The following is an 18,560-nucleotide window of genomic DNA, read 5'->3' as shown; positions in this document are numbered from 1 at the left end:
TTAGTTTTTTCAATTACCCACTTCAAAGACCTGGAAACAAATCCACTAAGGACATTTAAAGGGATAGTTCACCCTAGAATGATATTTCGCTCATTATCTACTCACCCTCATGTTGACTAAGGGCTGGAAGAAGTCTCAGAGTCCTCCGTCCCTTCTCTGAGTTACAGGGGGTCTTGGCGTAGCAGTGCATTTCAAGGCAACGGTTGTAAAGGGACACCAGAGCTCTTCGTAAAAAAACACACACAAAAAAACATCCAAATACCTCCATGATGCTCGTATGTAATGTCCGTCTTGTGCTGAAGCCCCAAATTGCGTAATTGTCCCGAAAAAAATTAAATAAGTCCACATTCCAAGCATGTTTGTAGCATTAGCTCTGTGTCTGTTGTCCGGTCTTCCGCTGCCAGCGCGCATGCGCAACCAGACTGAGACTCGAGTCGGTCTCAGTGCGAACCTTGCGCATGCGCGCTGGCAGCGAAAGACCGGACAACAGACACAGAGCTAATGCTACAAACATGCTTGGAATGTGGACTTATTTAATTTTTTTCGGGACAATTACGCAATTTGGGGCTTCAGCACAAGACGGACATTACATACGAGCATCATGGAGGTATTTGGATGTTTTTTTGTGTGTGTTTTTTTACGAAGAGCTCTGGTGTCCCTTTACAACCGTTGCCTTGAAATGCACTGCTACGCTAAGACCCCCTGTAACTCAGAGAAGGGACGGAGGACTCTGAGACTTCTTCCAGCCCTTAGTCAACATGAGGGTGAGTAGATAATGAGCGAAATATCATTCTAGGGTGAACTATCCCTTTAACTCCTCAAGAACACATCGAAAACAAACAAAAAACCTCAGACATTTCCATTAAGGATCCCAGAACTATTGAAGAAACAAGTAAAACGTCTTGAGAGAAAAAGAAAAGAAACCTCCTGAAGGATCTTTAAAACCTTCTCAATGCTTAAAAAGCTCAATAAACATCATCTTTTTTCTCAATTTCCCACTTCAAAACCTCTACAAGGACCTGGAAACAAATCAAAAACCGATAAAACCTGATATTTTCGAGCAAGAAACAACGATTAAATAATGAAAATCCAGATCACAGTTCCTCACTAGAGTTTTAAACGACCCTTTTTTTAAACTTTATCCACCGTTTCAGACGAACAGGAAGTGTCGGGCAGCATCATCTACACGGTGGAGCTGCAGCGGTACGGTGGCCCGCTGGGAATCACCATCTCAGGCACCGAGGAGCCGTTCGACCCCATCATCATCTCCTCGCTGAGCAAGGGGGGGCTGGCCGAGAGGTGAGCACACGCACAGGCAGCCTGTCCTATTAAAGGGATAGTTCACTCAAAATTACAGGGGGTCTCTGTGGAGCACTGCATGTCCATATGACAGTTGCGAACGGAGCTCACTTTTCTTCGTAACAAAAAGACACACCAAAAAACATCCAAATACCTCCATGCTGCTCGTCTGTAATGTCCCTCTTGTATTGAAGCCCCAACATGAGAAATTGTTCCGAAAAAAATTAAATAAGTCTATATTTTAAGCTTGTTTGTACCGGAATCTCGCGTGATTTGCGGAGCCGTGAACTGGGTGTCGATGCAAATCACGCAAGATTTGGACGGACCAAGGAAGAGCAGTGAACTGATATGAGACACTGGGAGCTTCCACTACAAACAAGCTTAAAATATAGACTTATTTAATTTTTTTTGGGACAATTTCTCATGTTGGGGCTTCAATACAAGAGGGACATTACAGACGAGCAGCATGGAGGTATTTGGATGTTTTATGGTGTGTTTTTTTGTTACACTCTCTCTGAAACTTCTCCCAGCCCTTAGTCCACATGAGGGGGAGGAGATAATGAGTGAAATGTCAATTTTGAGTGAACTATCCCCTTTAAATAGCATTTATAAAAAGATAAATATGGAAAGTAAAAGTTTCTAAGCTGAGACAAACAGGTAAGGAGGTGGAATAAGTTCTTTTACTTCTGTTTTTTGTTATTTATTCTGAAGCCGAACATGTTTTGTTTTTGTTTCCTGACCTTCTGCTGCGTCCTTAAGTCTTTGTGCCGGTCGAATATAAACCAGACAGAAACGGTGAAAACAGACGATTCGCCGCCGATCCTGAATGATAATGAATTAAAATCGAGACGAGTTCAGGTTCAGGATGAAGTGAAGTGGAGGACGTCGCCCTCTGCTGTCGATAATGAATCATGTCTCTTTTTTTCTTTCTTTTTTTTTTTTACATAATCTAATCTATTTCATTTGATATATTTGATTATTCTTATACATTATCATATTATTTATTATAATATTCAGGGTTCTTCTTGTTGACTTATGGATAGTGGAATAAATCTTGTACTGTGGAGCTTATATGGTATTATCTATCATACAGTGAGATTTTGATATCATGATGCCTTATGATACTGTAATAAATATCATGGGCTTGTTATTGAGGTATATTGTAATATTGTGAGATTTTGATATTGTTACATCCCTAGCAGAGCACAAAGAGCAGAAAAACAGTGGGATGATACAGTTAATTTACAGTAAACGCACTGAAATTCGAGGATTTCACTTTTCTTTGCCGGTAGGGCGGTGAAATAGGTATTACATTTTTATATAAATGGTCTTAAAAAGGTCTTAAAGGTCCCTCTGCTGTCGATAATCAATAATGTCTCTTTTTTTCTTTCATTTTTTAATCTATTTCATTTGATATATTTTATTATTATTCTTATCCCTCTATGGTACCATGTTGCCCTCAGGCAGCAACATACCACTTTTTGGCCTGTCACATCTCCACAATTCATCCCATTTAATGCTGTAATACTTTAAAAAAGAGAAGAGACCTTAGAGGACCAATAACAATGCTTTAATTTATCACATGACTTTCAAGAAGCCATACTGAAACCCTTTTTTGCAGACTTTTTCAAAGGAAACAGGTTTGCCATTTAGCTCCACTAAAACGGTCTGAAAACATACAGTAACTTCCTGGCCCTTTTTCATCTGGAAAAAAATATATTTACACTAATAGATTAGTAAAGTTTAATTTTTAATAGTTCCATGCAATTTTTTTACTTATTAAATAATGGAAACTTGTTAAAATGCACCTGTTGCCCCAAAGCAACAACGTACCATTATAGAAAATTGCAATGTTGCCAACAGTGGACCATTATGGAATCAAAATTGCATTATGAGACTATGGTAGTGTGTGTTTAGGTGTAAATATAATGTTCAAAAACATATAATTCATCATAATTTTGTTTTTTATCCATAATAAATTTGATTTTGATTGCAGTAAAGTAAACATCAGGCTATTATAATGAGATGAGGAAGATGAGAATGAGAATGTGGATGAGGATGAGGCCAGTGAAGGTGAAAGTCTACAGAGACTGCTGTTTCTAATACAGTAGATGAACCGTAATAGTACAATGTTGCCTACAGGAAACAAATCCCAAAAACTTCCAAAAATAAATAATTTTTTAAAATTTCTTTAGATTATGTGTTTATTTAGTCTATTTTGAGACATAAAAACACTCCAAACATTTTTTCCCCCACTGGCATCATAATGCTACCATAGAGGGTTATACATTATCATATTATTTATTATAATATTGATCATCTTAACCGCTGATTTACCTGTTAGTTTTGTCATTAGAACAAAGATGAAGTGATTAATATGCAAATGAGATGAATCAGTGAAACATGAAGGTTAAAAAAAATTAACGTCACACAAAAAAAAACAGCAGAATAAAAAAGCAGTAGAAACAGAGTAGAGTCGTCGCCTATAAATAAATTCAGTCAGGAGTTTCCTGCGCTCTGATTGGTCAACGGGGTCGTCGGCGAGAGGGGGAGGGGGAGGGAGAGGGGGGAAGGGGGCGTTCATTGGCATTTAGGGGTTGATCTGAATCCTCCAAAATTAACCTACCGCCGCTGTATGGAGCGAGCGAGCGAGCAGCGTAGGTTGCCATGGCGACCTGCCCTCCCGTTGCCACGACGACCCCCCACCACCACCACCTCCACCTCCGTTGCCATGGTGATATCACCCGGTTTAAAAAAAAAAAAAAAAAGTGAGCCAGCTGCGTGACACCAGATGAAAAGAAAAAAGAAAAAGTGTGTCAGTTTGTGTGTGTGTGCAGCTTTAACAAACAAATAAACCAGTGTGTGTGTGTGTGTGTTTCTGTGTGTGTGTGTGTGTGTGTGTGTGTGTGTGTGTGTGTGTGTGTGTGTGTCAGGACCGGGGCGATCCACGTGGGAGACCGTATCCTAGCGATCAACAGCAGCAGCCTGAAGGGGAAACCGCTGAGCGAAGCCATCAGTCTGCTGCAGCAGGCGGGAGAGACGGTCACACTGAAGATCAAGAAGCAGGGAGAACGTACGCACACACACACACACGCACACACACACACACACACACACACACACACACACACACACACACACACACACACATATATATATATACACCAAGGTTGTTATAGGTTTAAATTTGTCATTAGTCTTTTATTTTTATTTAATTTTTCAGTTTAGTTTTACTGAGTTCAACAAGTGATGAAGCAGCTTTAGTTTGGTTTTATTTTTGAGGAATTGACTACGTTAGTCTTTTATTTAGTCTTAGTCTTAGTCTTAGTTTTTTAGTTTTTAGTTTAGTTCGGGCTGCAATTAACGATTATTTTCATTATCGATTAGTCTGTCAATTATATAAAGGGTTAATCGATTAGTTGTTTGGTCAGTAAAATGTTATGTTGAAAAACATCAATCAGTGTTTCTCAAACCACCAGACGACGTCCTCTAATGTCTTGTTTTGTCCACAAACCAAAGAGAGACTCAGTTTATTGTCATAAAGGAACAAAGAAACCAGAAATATTCACATTTAAGAAGCTGCAATCAGAGAATTTTGACTTTTTTTCTTTAAAAAAAAAAGACTCAAACCAATTATTAGATTATCAAAATAGTTGAGGATTAATTTAATAATCGATTAATTGTTGCAGCTCTACTTTTAGTTGCATCCCATAATGTTCCCAAGTCGTCCCATATTGAGCTGTGGCGTTTTCTTCCTGCAGCTTTAGACATCAACAAGAAAACTACAACTAAGCTGCTGTTATCTGACTGAACTTTAGTTTGAGTTAGTTTTACTTTGTTCATTGTAGTTTTTATTTTCGTTTCAGTTTACTTAATTATTTTTTCACTGGTAGTTTTAGTCTTAGTTTAGTAGTGAACTATAATAACCTTGACACACACACAAAGACAAAACAAAACTTTTCTTTACAAAGTGTTTTTATGTTTCTTTTAGTGTCGAGTCCGAAGTCGTGTGTGATTGGTCCCGGCCTGGGCCTCGGCCCGGAGCTGCAGGACGGGGAGGAGGAGCCCATCATCATGGTGGCTCCGCCCACCAGCCAGAGAGCGTTCAGCACGCTGCCGTCGGTCGACAGCGCCGTGGAGTCGTGGGACGGCTCCAACATCGACAGCAGCTTCACCTCGCCAGGTAGACGCCATAACTGTAACCATAGTGATCGTAGCTCTAGGAATTAGTTAACTACGCTAAACGCTCTGAATAAATAGTTCTTATTGATTATTGTTTGACACACACTGCAAAAACTCAAAATCTTTCCAAGAATATTTGTCTTGTTTCTTCTCAAAATGTCTCATTTCTAGTCAAAACTAATCTCTTTCCACTTAAAATAAGACTCATCACCTAAAAATTTACTTGTTTTTAGATAATTTTCACTTGTTTCAAACAAATTTTCACTTGAAATAAGTAGAAAAATCTGCCAGTGAAAGCAGATTTTTTTGTGTGCATGTAATATGAAAGAAAAACTTGCTCCACTATCAGATTATTTTGAGTGAAAATCTGCTTGAAAGAAGTAAAAAGTGTCTAAAAACAAGCTACTTTTTAATGTGATGAGTCTTATTTTAAGTAGAATGAGATTATTTTCACTAGAAATAAGACAAATATTCTTGGTAAGATTTTGAATTTTTGCAGTGCGATATGAAGTTTAAAAAAAAAAAAAAAAGAGGAACAGTGATAAAATATGTGTATATGTTTGTTTTTGCAGCTCCACCGTTTCAGTCGTCTCCGTACAGTTTCCACGAGTGGCGCAACGCCAAGACGACCAACAGCCAATCATCGTCCTCCGCCCGCCAGAGAACCAATCCGCTGTCAGATCTGGGGCTGAGCGACGACGACTGGGACCGCCCGCCACTCGGAGGGTGAGACAGAGAGAAAGAGAGAGAGAGAAAATGTTTCTTCTGCTGTGTCTCATGACGACTTTTCTCTCAAAACAGATTAAAAACATATCTTTTTTTTACTTCTTCAACAGCACATTAGTAAAAGACATTAGTATAGTGTATAAACATAGGAAGAAAATGATGCATTCACAAGAAAATATTTCAATTTTGTGATATACAGTCCGATTTTTTCATTTAAAAAAAAAAAACTGAGCGGACATTTAAAGGAATAGTTCAACATTTTGGTAAATTGGCCCATTGCCATAATCCCTATAGTCATAGCAGTAGGTTCGTTGCCTTTAATTGTCGGTGCAAGCTATTTTTAGAACGGCGGAGCAGAGCCGTGAGCTGCTCAGAGCTACGCTACGGAGGCTCATTATGGGATTTCTTGGTTTCCCTCATCAAACTCATCAAATACACAATCCAACAACTCCACAACGCTCTGGTGGACAAGTTGTGAGCTGCACATTCACCACGCTATGAGATAATAACACAACATTACCAGACAGAGTTGTTTTAGAGGGAAATTCATGCAAAACCGCTGATGTGCGTTGCCTTCAGGGACAGTTTTTCATCAACAGTCTCTGTATTTCCCTCTAAAACAACTCTGTGTGGTAACGTTGTGTTATTATCTCATAGCGTGGTGAATGTGCAGCTCACAACTTGTCCACCAGAGCGTTGTGGAGTTGTTGGATTGTGTATTTGATGAGTTTGATGAGGGAAACCACCGTCACCGAGCGCTGCAAACTAGAATCTGAACGCTGGATGTCACGGTTTTCCCGCACATTTTACACACTGGACCTTTTAAATGAACGTTTTCCTCGTTGTCGTAGTGATTTTGGGGGCAGTTTGAAACATTTCTAGATTCCCACATGACGTTAGCGTGCTAGCGTTCCTCATTCCACCGAGTGGCGGCTGCTAGCGCTGAGCTAACGGCAGTAACAGTAGCGGTGTGTCTCTGTCTGCAGAGCCTGTCACCTGCCCAGCGGTCTAATCTCTGACAGCAGGTACCGCTCTGACCTCTGACCTTTAACCCCTTCAGTCCCGTCCCCCTGTCTGACCTCCAGCTGACACCTCCACCTGGTGACCTTTAACCCCTCCCACCACCAACCACCACAGTGACATCATCATACACCTGCTGGATGTGTATACACCGAGTCGGCAACCAAGGAAACGCCACTTCCGGTCAGAGCCGTGGGGGGAAAACAAACCGATTCCCCCATAGACATACAGTACGTGGTGAAAACGCTGCATTTTAAACCTTTGTCTAACGCTTGTCCGCTGTCATGTCTTAGTTTGAATCACTTGTATCTGCTGACAAAGAGCTAGAGATTAAAGGGACAACGAGGAGTTTTGGAAAAGCGAAGTGTTTTCACACTACATTTATGAGCCTCCGCGCACCGTAAAATTCTTTGACCGGCGCAAGACAGACTCATGTTTTCATTCATCAAGAATTAAAGTCAGAGGTTGGAAGACGATCACATACCGTCGTAGTTCCGACCATAAACGGTGATTCGGCGGCGTTATTCTCATGACTCGCCACGAAACCGAAAGTAAAGAAACGCTGGTCGGCTCGCCCAGCATTTCCACCACCACTAATAATAACAAAATAACCATAGAGACAAAACCATATATTTATCTAAAATGGAGCCATTAACAAGTGGTAACGTAGATTCATCCACATTAACATGAGACTTTTTTATAACCAAATAGAAACTCCTCGTTGTCCCTTTAAAAAACGCATCACGATCCGGGTCGATTGTTGTCCGTACATTTTAACACAGGGTATCCGCGGGGTCTTGAAAAGTATTAAAAGGTGATAAATCAATTCGGGGAAAATTAAGACCCTTAAAAAGTATTAAAAAGTCTTTTTCACGACTTTATAAAGTCTTAAATTTTGAAGATATTTTTTCAGAATTAGCTGTCCAAGAGTTTGAGACCTAAAAAACAGTGTAAAAGTGTGTGAATTTATTCATTTTTAAAAAACAAAGATGAACCGGTACCTAAAAAAAGAAAAGAAGATTGGTGTTTTTGTTTTTTGAGAGTGGAGCAATGTTTTTTTTTTGATAAACTTTGCCTTATCCCAGCCTATTTTGAATTCTGTTGTATCATAGTGGTCTATAGTCTTTATCACAAACTAAAACTGTTTCGTTAAAAGTGTCACTGATGTAAATGATTACAGCTTGAAGTGGCGGTGAGGTATTGAAAAATATTGAGAAGGTCTTGAAAAAGTCTTAAAAAGGTATTAAAATTAACTTCAAGATTCCTGTATATACCCTGTTTTTGGTGATGAGTCTTCTTTAAAGTGGAAAGAGATTAGTTTTGACTATAAATGAGACATTTTGACAAGAAATAAGACAAATGTTCTTGGAAAGATTTTGAGTTTTTGCAGTGTGTCTATGGAGGAAGTGTTTGTCTTCCCCCGCGGCTCTGACGTTTAGGTGGCCGTTCCCTCGGTCGCCGCCGGACGCCGGCTCTAGACACTCGGAGACGATGCCTAAAAGAGTTGGTGTGTACCATTTTGCACCGCAAATAAATTGAAAAACCACAACCTGAACTTTTATATCTTACCCAACCGTGTAGCTAACGGCTCTGACCGGAAGTGACGTTTCCTTGTTTGCCGACTCGGTGTAGGCGAGATGTGACTGACTGTGAAAGAGCCAATTATTTTAAAATGTACGGACAACAATCGACCCGGATCATTATGAGTTTTTTAATATATGTTTAGTTTAGTTTAGTTTATTCGTTTAATAAGGGACAATGTGCAATTACATAAATCATTTAAAGGAAAAAATGAAAAGATGGTTGCACCAGATTTAGCTCCCAGCTAATTTCCATCTGTAGCTCTTTGTCAGCGGATACAAGTGATTCAAACTAAGACATGACAGCAGACGAGCGTTAGACAAAGGTTTAAAATGCAGCGTTTTCACACGTACTGTATGTCTATGGGGGAATTGGTTTGTTTTCCCCCACGGCTCTGACCGGAAGTGACGTTTCCATGGTTACCGGCTCGGTGTATGATGTCACTGCAAAGCCCCGCCCACCTCACCACCACCACCACCAGACTCTCACCTCCAGCAGCATGAAACCTCCGTCACTGGCCTCCTCTGTGTGTGTGTGTGTGTGTGTGTGTGTGTGTGTGTGTGTGTGTGTTCTGCTCTCTGATTGGCTGACGGCTCACCCTTCTCCTCCCTTCTCCAGGTTCACTGTGGGACACGACGGGACCGAACCGGACCAGGAGGAGAACTTCTGGTCTCAGGCTCTGGAGGATCTGGAGACGTGCGGTCAGAGCGGGATCCTCAGAGAGCTGGAGGTGAGTTACGACTCTGTAGTTATAGGTATAGGTATTGATTATAGATGTAGGAGTTTGACTCATCGTTTTCTGATACAAAACCAATGCACAAATATTGCTTCTACAGTTTTCTAATAAAACAAATTCTCTATCTCATATAAACACACAAACAAAATTAAATCTAACATTTTATATGAATGAAAGACATTAGTATAGTGTATCTACATGAGAAATAAATGATATATTCACAAGAAAATATATTAATTTTCTGGTATACAGTATGATTTTGTTAATTAAAAAAAAACAGAGCAGACATTTAAGGCAGCAAATCGTACCCTGCTGTTCATATTAATCAAATCAAATCAAATTGTATCTATTTACAATAGCCAGACGGTACCCAAAGTGCTTTACAACAAATTGTTATTATTAGCTAAAAAACAAAAACATCATTATTAGTTAGTTTCTACCTGTAAACAATTAAAATGTGAAACACAATACAATTTATTTTAAAGAAAGAGTAGGAGTGGCAGAAGCAGTAGTAGTGAAATTAAGTTTGTGTTTATTTTGAATATGCAAGTACGTAATACAAATGTATAAAATAAAACAAAGGACGTGCCATAAAAACATGGCAAACAATATTCAATCAAATAAAAATAAATAAGTTGCATACTCAAGAAGGAGCAAGTAGAAGTAAAACTTATTCACTCTCCATAAATCACATAAAGTTTTGCACATCAAAGATGAATATCCACTGCTGAGACAATAAAGGTTTCTCTGATTTCTGATTTATAAATATCTAAATAATATCTAAATAATCAGCTTTTTCTCAATTAGCCTGTGTAAATATATATAAATGTACACGTCTCTGTAAGTAACAAAACCCTGTACCACCTAGATTCTAGGTAAATTCTAAGTAAATGTTGGTAGATTCTAGGTCCTAGAAACTACCAACATTTACTTAATTGCGATATTTCACAAGGATTTAATCTTTTTATTTCTTTTTTAACAGTTTCAAACTTGTACTACTACTAGTATTAAATAGTAGCACTATTAGAAGTTGTAGTTTTTGTTTTATTCATTTGCACCATAAAAATCAAGGACAATAACAAAAACAGAAATGAAAGTGCAGGAGAGGTTTAAAACCCTTTTTGGGCTCATACAAAACACGTCCCCAGAAAATATGCAAAGGTTCAACAACAAACTAGAAAGCAATACAAATGCCTATTCATAACAAAAAGAGTCGAAATAAAACTATGAGTATGTACAAGTGTAAAATGACTTTGCATGACTGGGTGAGCATGTACAGATGATGACGATCCAATGATAACTACACTAGGAAAAGAAACTATCAACGTCCTAATAATAATAATAACAATAATATAAATATTAATAAGGTGTAAACTGCTCTGGTGTTGTGAGCTTGTGTGGAAATGCAGCAGGAAATGTAAAATGTTAGTGACTGCGCTGAAAAGAGAAATGACTCCTTCTCTTCCAGGAGTCTGGGAAGGAGACGCAGCTCCTCGCTCTGGTATCCTCCTCCCTCCCCTCTACTAACTCTGCTCCTCTTCCTCCTCCTCTTCCTCCTCCTCCTCCTCCTCCTCTTCCTCCTCCTCTCTACTCTGGTCTTTTCTTAGCGTTAATGTCAAACATCCGACATGTTAGCTGTGTTTTTTGAATGTGACTTCTCTAACACGCACCCTTTAAAAGAAAAGCAGCAAGCAAGCGGCCGCAGCAGCAGCAGTAACCATGGTGACGTTATTTGTGACATCTCAGTGACATCACTCAGCTTCTAAGCCAATCACCACCACCACGTGGCACTGGGGTCATGTTGCACAACCGGGCATGGCAGTTTGAGCAAGGCATGCTGGGGGAGAACGAAGCTTGCGCAAAAGCCTGTGATGGGTAGTTTTGTTTTTTGCCCGTCGTGAAGCAGATCTGTCGGTCATGCATGCGTCTGATGATGATGAGTCCTTGATTCTGATTGGCCGACGAGTGGGCACCTGTTGAGTGATGTGAGAAGATGTGAAAAGTAGAAGTAGAGCAGGTTCTTTATGAGAAACGGTGGAAGCCCATTGCTGCTACTTGATGAAAAAAATAAGATATTATAACTTTTATATCGTTATTATATAATATTTATATAATAATTAACGTCATTATCTCATAATTTTGTGTTGTCTCATTATTTTGACTCATTATCTCATCATATTGAGTCATTATCTTATGAATTTGAGTTATTATCTCATGAGTTTGAGTTATTATCTCATAAATTTGATTTATCTCATTATTTTGACTTAGTATCTCATCATTTTGAGTAATTATCTTATAAATTTGAATTATTATCTCATGATTTTGATTTAGTATCTCATAAATTTGATTTATCTCATTATTTTGAGTAATTATCTTATAAATTTGAGTTATTATCTCATGATTTTGAGTTATTATCTAATAATTTTGAGTAATTATCTTATAAATTTGAGTTATTATCTCATGATTTTGAGTTATTATCTCATAATTTGGAGTAATTATCTTATAAATTTGAGTTATCTCATGATTTTGATTTTGTATCTCATAAATTTGAGTCATTATCTCATCATTTTGATTTAGTATCTCATAATTTTCAGTTATTATCTCATTATTTTTGACTTACCGGTAGTATGTCATTATTTTGAGTTATTATATTTTTCTTTTTTCATCAAGCGGCGGAAATGGGCTTCCATAAGAAACAAGTTAGTTAGTAGAAAACAACACAGAGTCAGTAATATGGAGGATCAGTGATGTCACAGGAGAAGTGATGAAGCATTTCCTTAATTTTATATTTTAATACCCATTAAAAATAGTAATCGTAAACATAATTGATAAACTATGGATGGATATTTCATCAATATTTTTTTTTCCACAAATAGAAATGTAATATTTTTTAATATCTTTTCAAAGAGTTTTGAAAAAAAAATGAATCGATACATGTATTTATAAAAGTTTTAGTTTTTATGCTGTTTTTGTGAATCAATTTTAAAATCTTATGCATCTATTGACGGCTTAATTTTTCCATTTCTTCTATTTCATTGTCTCTTAGGATGTGAAATGAAAGAAATGCTTTACTGCTTTTCCTGTGACACCTCCGGTCCTCCGTCGACCAGTGGAAAATCAACAGTAGATCATATTAATCAAACTAAAAGTAGCTCCTTTTCTATCGGTCGATCGATCAATAACTGTGTCAATAGAACCAGTAGTTTCTGCTGTAGAAACGTCAGTAGAAACTTTAGAGTTTAGAAGTAGAAGTCAGTAGAAACCTGTCCGTCATGGCGTGGCCGTGAGGTCGCCTTTAATCTCTCTGTAGCTTTGATCGGACCAGTGGCCAGCAGACTTCTGATTGGACGGTTTTGACTGATTGTCTGTCTCTGATTGGCTGTCTCCAGGCAACCATCATGTCGGGCTCCACCCTCAGCCTGAACCACGACCCCACGCCGCTGCGCAGCACGCTGGGACGCCAGGCCAGTTTCCAGGAGCGCAGCAGCTCACGACCACAGGTAACGACCGCCACCCCCCGGCCCCCTCCCCTCTGAGGCTGTTGAAACTAGGGATGTCACGATTATAGATTTTATTTGTATGATTATTGTCAGAAAAATAATCATGGTATTACGATAATCGCGATTATTATGCATCAATACATTTCACAACACTATGAATGTGTAAAATCAACTAGAGAATGCATTTCCTGAAGGAAATACAGGTGAATGCTGAAAGCTGGAAGCTGAATGAGCTGAATAAATTGTTGAAACAATGCTGAATTAAGTTAAGAAACTGCTAAAGAAATCTTGAAGAGATTAAACAATATATGAAGAGTATGAAATGGTTTGAAATTACTTGAATTGTTGAAGATCAGTATGAAGAAATTGAAAGTCTGAAGTCTACTCAGATTTACTTAAAACTGACAGTTTGAAAACATTTTTGAACCATTACTAATGTAGATTAAACATGCATACATTAATCATGGTATTACGATTATCACGATTATTATGCATCAATAAATTTCACAACACTATGAATGTGTAAAATCAAATATAGACAAAATATAATTACATTACCAATCTCTTAATATAGGACCAGTTATTAATCCCCAGGGGAAGTGTTCGAAATATTTAAGTCATTAATTGTTATCTATACCAAATATTTCAGTTTATTTTAATCATTTTTTAAAATTACAAATAATATGCTAACATTTAAATTCCTGGTGTGTTACGTTAGGTAAATGGACCAGTATCTGTGCATTTTCCTTTACTTTGGTGCCACATCTGCCGATATAGTTCCAATATAATCTTTTTCGGAAAGTGACGGTATTTAGGAATCTTTACGATCAATTAATTGTGGCGTTTAATACCGCGATTAATTGTGAAAACAAGTAATCGTGACATCCCTAGTTGACACCTGATGACACCTGTGTGATGTCACATCGTCAACGTTCGTTCTTAATGGTTCTTTCTTCCTTTGACCTTTCCCAGGTGACCCCGAGGTCCAACACCTTACCTTCGGACCCCCAACGACGAGCCTTCGCCATGAGGAAGATGAGGCAGGAAGTGAACGAGATCCTGAACCAGAACCCTGTGGAGCTCCACAAGGTGACCGACCGACCGCCTCGAGGCCCCTGAACGCCTCGCATCGCATCACGCATCACGACAGGAAGTTTGTTTGTTCAGGTGTCGTGGCTCTAACAGTGTTTCTCTGTCTGTCTCGGTAGTTGACCCTAGAGAAGATCTCAGACCTGGAGGATTTTGGTTTCAGTGTTTCTGACGGTTTGTTGGACCGCGGCGTCTACGTCAACAACATCCGACCAGGAGGCCCGGCGGAGCAGGGCGGCCTCCGAGCCTTCGACCGAATACTACAGGTACGTAAACCTGAGCGTTTTACAGGTAATTGATTGTAAACTAGAATATAGAAAGGGGAACTATGCAAGTCCGGTTGCTTTTTCGCCATTTTGGTTGCTTTTTTCTCTTTGGAGTTCCCCCTACAGTTTCAGTGCATATCTTCCCTCTTGTAAAAACTCAAGAATCAATCCATGAACAAGGGATTAGGGATTACTGGGCGTGTTTGTGACGTAGTAACGTAAAGCAGTCCATGTTTCTCATGAGACGAGAGCTGGGACACCGGGTCGGAGGCTCTGATCTTACACAGGTGGTTTTCTGCAGAGAGCCTCCATTCTCCCTGGAACAAGTCATTTTACTATCACACTGACTCCAAAGAAGTTTAATTAAGGTACAAATGTTGCTAAATGTTGTTAAAGAGTTGTTGAGTATGCCGAGCCCCTGGTAGTCAGGGATTAGGGACCTGAAGTGTCTTCTCATGTCACAAGTAACAGCTGTTGGGCAATTCAACCAAACTCTATGGTTGTGTCCATTTAATTTGTTCACTCAAGGAGATGCATGGACTCTGTAAACAAGAGCTGCTTTTATGATGAGCCAACTTTGTGATTTTTTTTTCATGTTTGTGATTGTGAGCTTATTATTGTCCATTGACCTCACTGTTATGGCAAAGGAAAAAAAGTTGTGGTAGGGTCGTATTACTTTCTGTATAAATGCCACCAACGTGAAAATGAGTCAACAATAAAGGACCTTTAGGTGTGAACCTGCCCTTGGACTGTCTGTCCAGTAGTTGTTGAGTTTTTCTCCTGTTGGACCACCAATACAGAACTTTATTGTTCGTCTTCCTTCTCTCATGAAGAGCTCTAATGGATACATGAAGAGCTCTAATGGATATAATTGGAAAATATGAACTAAAGGGTAGGCATCTATAAGATAGATAGCTTCAGCCTACACCTTTTCGATCTATTTATGAACTAGATGAACGTGTGATGGTATTATGGAAGGTTGATTGACTGTGATTGATGCTCAACTGTAAATAATTTTGTGTTAGAGATCGAATAAACAACTACTACTACTCTCCAGATTAACGCTTTCTTTCCGTCTTCCAGATTAACCACGTACGGACCAGAGACTTCGACTGCTGCCTCGTCGTTCCTCTGATCGCAGAGTCTCCAAACCGCTTGGATCTCGTCATCAGTCGAAACCCCACCTCCACCTCCGTGCTGGCCAATCACAACGACGGCACCAACAACAGCGGCCACTCCCCTCAGCCAATCGGCAGCGAGCTGGGACCGTCCGAGCTTTCCATCGGCCAAGTGGAGGACGGCGGCGGTCCGATCAAGTGGAGCCAACCTGGAGACGGGCTGGGGGCGGGGCTTGGGATGGGGCAGGTGAATAACAGCTCCTCATAGCAGACGACAACAACAAAAACTGTCCAAAACTGGATTGAACTGGTCCAAGCCAGACTGGAACTGAGAGGTCAACGAGGAGAACGATACGAAGCCGAACCACACTGGATTAGACCCGTCCAGACTGGTTGGATGTGGACCCCCCATGGTGCTACACACACCCTCTGGATGAACTTTGACCTTTGACCACTAAAGTTTGACCCTTGAACTGCTGAAGCAGTCTGAAAGCACATTGATGGACCGGAGCAACTCCTCACTTTTCACCCGGACCAGTGACGCAAACTGGTACAACTGGTGTTAAACTGAAACCAGAACTATAACTACTGATCCAACTGGAGCCACGGCCAGAGCTACTGGTCTTATCGGTTCAAGATTAATGGCTACTGGTTCTACCACTGGTACAACTACTGGTACAACTACTGGTTCTACTAGCCCAGAGTCATGGCCGGTGGTTCTAGTAATGCCAGAGCCTCGGCCAGGGGTTTTTCTGGTCTAAGATCCAATGGTTACTGGTTCTAAGTCTAGGATTAGGTACTACAGGATCTGAAGTCAGTCTTTGGTCTTATTGGTCCAAGACGCTTCAATTCTGGTCTTAGTGAGATCAAAACTATGGCTACTGGCTCTCCTGAAACCAGAACTACAGTCAAAGGTCTTACTGGTATAAGATCAACAGTTGCTGGTTCTTCTAGTCTAAAAATTGGGGCTTCTTGGAGCCGTGACCAGTGGTCTTACTGGTCCAAGACTCATGAATGGGTCTTGGTAATAACAGAATCATGGCAACTGGTTTCGCAAAAAGTCAGAACCGGTGGTCTTAACTGCCTCATGACGTAGTTCTGGTTCATGGTCTCAGGGTCACAGAAGCATATTTGGTACCAATGGTCTTACTGGTCCAAGACGGTTGGTTCTTACTCATGGTCTTATTGGTTGAGGATTCAAGGAAAGTGAACCAGAACCAGAACCAGAACCAGAACCATTGCCGCTGCTACTACGAGTTCAGAACCGTGTGTGAACTCCTGGTCTCGCTGGTCTTACTAGAACCACAACCACATGGCTTCTGGCCGCCAAGAACCACAGCAGCACAAAGACTGATAGGACACCGGTCCAGAATCCAGAACCTGCTGATGGGGGAGGCAGGTTGCCAAGGAGATGAGGGATGCTCCGATCAGGGTGTGAAAGGAAAGGGGTGATTGATGTAATTGGGAACCGTTTAAAAAAAAAAAAAAACGACGTTTTCATTTAAATGTCAAGCCAAACGTGATTCATCGCTGGTCAGAACTCGGTCACACTCAGCACAGAGATGCTGGTTGACAATCTGAGAAGCCGTGACGCCGCCCCACACTTTGTTGCACGTCTTGCACAACTGGATCTAAAGCTGTGCGGCAAAGTGAAAAAAAAAAAAAGTTCTGGATCTTACCAGGTGCTTTGGGGCAGAAGCACTGTGATTGGGCCAAAGGTCGGGTTTAGGCACAAGGTCAAAGATGGTTATGGTTGAATGGTTGAGAGTTGATAGGTGCAAGGTAAAGGTTGTCGTAGGTAAAGGTTGGATAAAAATCTAGAGGTGAAGTTGCACATACATCCAAAATAAAACAACCCCAAAGTTCATTGGAGAAGAACTCTGCATTAGCCGCAAGATGCAAAAACTAGACACTGATTTATTTCTCAATAAACACTTCCGAAATTTAAAATCTTCAGAAAAACATGAAAACTGGGCAAATTGTATCTGATCAAGTGAAAAGCCCAAGAACAGCTACTAAATAATGGACCTTATGGTGACAAATATTATTGAGAGTGGGCTTTTGTAAAAAAAAAAATACATGTATATTTAAAAAGAAAACTATTTTGGTATCAGCACAGAAATTAAAAACTAACTTTTCAGGTTTAGTGACAGAAAATGTTAATAAACAGATAATAAACGAGTCGTTGAAGCGTTTGAAGACCTGTCGGCCATGATGGATTTGGAGAAACCGTGTGATTTCCAATAATTATCGTCAGCTGGTACTGATCGGAGCATCCCTAATGAGACGGATAGAGAGACAGAGGGTTTTACTGTTAAGTTCTGTGCCATGAACGAACTGCAGACTGGAAAAGTAATAATTATGTGAACGACTATGATGATAATGATGATAATGATGATAATGATGATGATGATGACACTGAGCAGTTCAATAAGATTCTTTTTCTACTGTTTACACCTGTTGGACTGGCCACACTGTGTGTATGTATGTATGTGTGTGTGTGTTATGTGTGTGGGTTAAACACAAGGCCAGTTAAGCTCCTCCCACCTCGATACCACCCCCCACCCCCCTTCTACCCTCGACCAATAGGCAGCCAGGACGAGAGACAAGACGAGACAGACGGCAATTCTGACAGATTCAGCTGATTGGCTGGAACCAATCAGAAAAACAAACACTTCCCTGCCTGTCTGTGATTGGTTCTCTTCTTCAACATGCAGACAAAACCAATCAGCTCCCAGGAAGAAGCCAAGCATGCCCCCAACCCCCCAACTCCCCCAACGCCCCAACGCCCCAATGCCCCGACCCCCCCCCCCCAGTTACAGTGATCTATTATGCTAATCGATCTGTGTGTTTTTTGATTGACTGTTGTCAGTTTTCTCTGTTTGTTTGTTTGTTTCCATGGCGACTGAGCCTGAAAAGATGTAAAATAGATTAAAAAATACTACGGTTCAGTCACATTGGAACCATTGAACCCTGAAAACCTTCACCTCATAACCACGAAAAAACGACGACGTTACACGAGAAAAAAAGTCCTGTTCAAAGC

General features: G+C 40.1%; 1 protein-coding gene across 10 annotated transcripts in view; it reads left to right on the top strand.

Annotated features, from left to right (window-relative positions):
- grip1 (glutamate receptor interacting protein 1) overlaps positions 1–17,969 on the top strand; it is a 92,515-nt gene extending 74,546 nt beyond the window's left edge. For 5 of the 10 annotated variants that reach the window (XM_085770009.1, XM_085770004.1, XM_085770011.1 and 2 more), the window contains 11 exons: positions 1,155–1,299; positions 4,233–4,372; positions 5,291–5,482; positions 6,054–6,207; positions 7,194–7,232; positions 9,427–9,538; positions 11,013–11,045; positions 12,934–13,044; positions 14,017–14,133; positions 14,253–14,399; positions 15,483–17,969. In XM_085770009.1, the coding sequence (XP_085626135.1) occupies positions 1,155–1,299; positions 4,233–4,372; positions 5,291–5,482; positions 6,054–6,207; positions 7,194–7,232; positions 9,427–9,538; positions 11,013–11,045; positions 12,934–13,044; positions 14,017–14,133; positions 14,253–14,399; positions 15,483–15,785 (1,493 nt within the window). In that variant the 3' untranslated portion in view covers positions 15,786–17,969. The remainder of the gene's footprint in view (positions 1–1,154; positions 1,300–4,232; positions 4,373–5,290; positions 5,483–6,053; positions 6,208–7,193; positions 7,233–9,426; positions 9,539–11,012; positions 11,046–12,933; positions 13,045–14,016; positions 14,134–14,252; positions 14,400–15,482) is intronic. The other 5 variants (XM_085770012.1, XM_085770013.1, XM_085770008.1 and 2 more) reach the window with 3 other exon arrangements.
- Positions 17,970–18,560: the final 591 nt, after the last annotated feature.

The sequence above is a fragment of the Trachurus japonicus genome, chromosome 23, assembly GCF_045865225.1.
Source record: "Trachurus japonicus isolate A0001 chromosome 23, Traja_1.0".
NCBI classification, from domain to species: Eukaryota; Metazoa; Chordata; class Actinopteri; order Carangiformes; family Carangidae; genus Trachurus; species Trachurus japonicus.
This window is presented reverse-complemented; position numbering and strand designations above follow the sequence as displayed.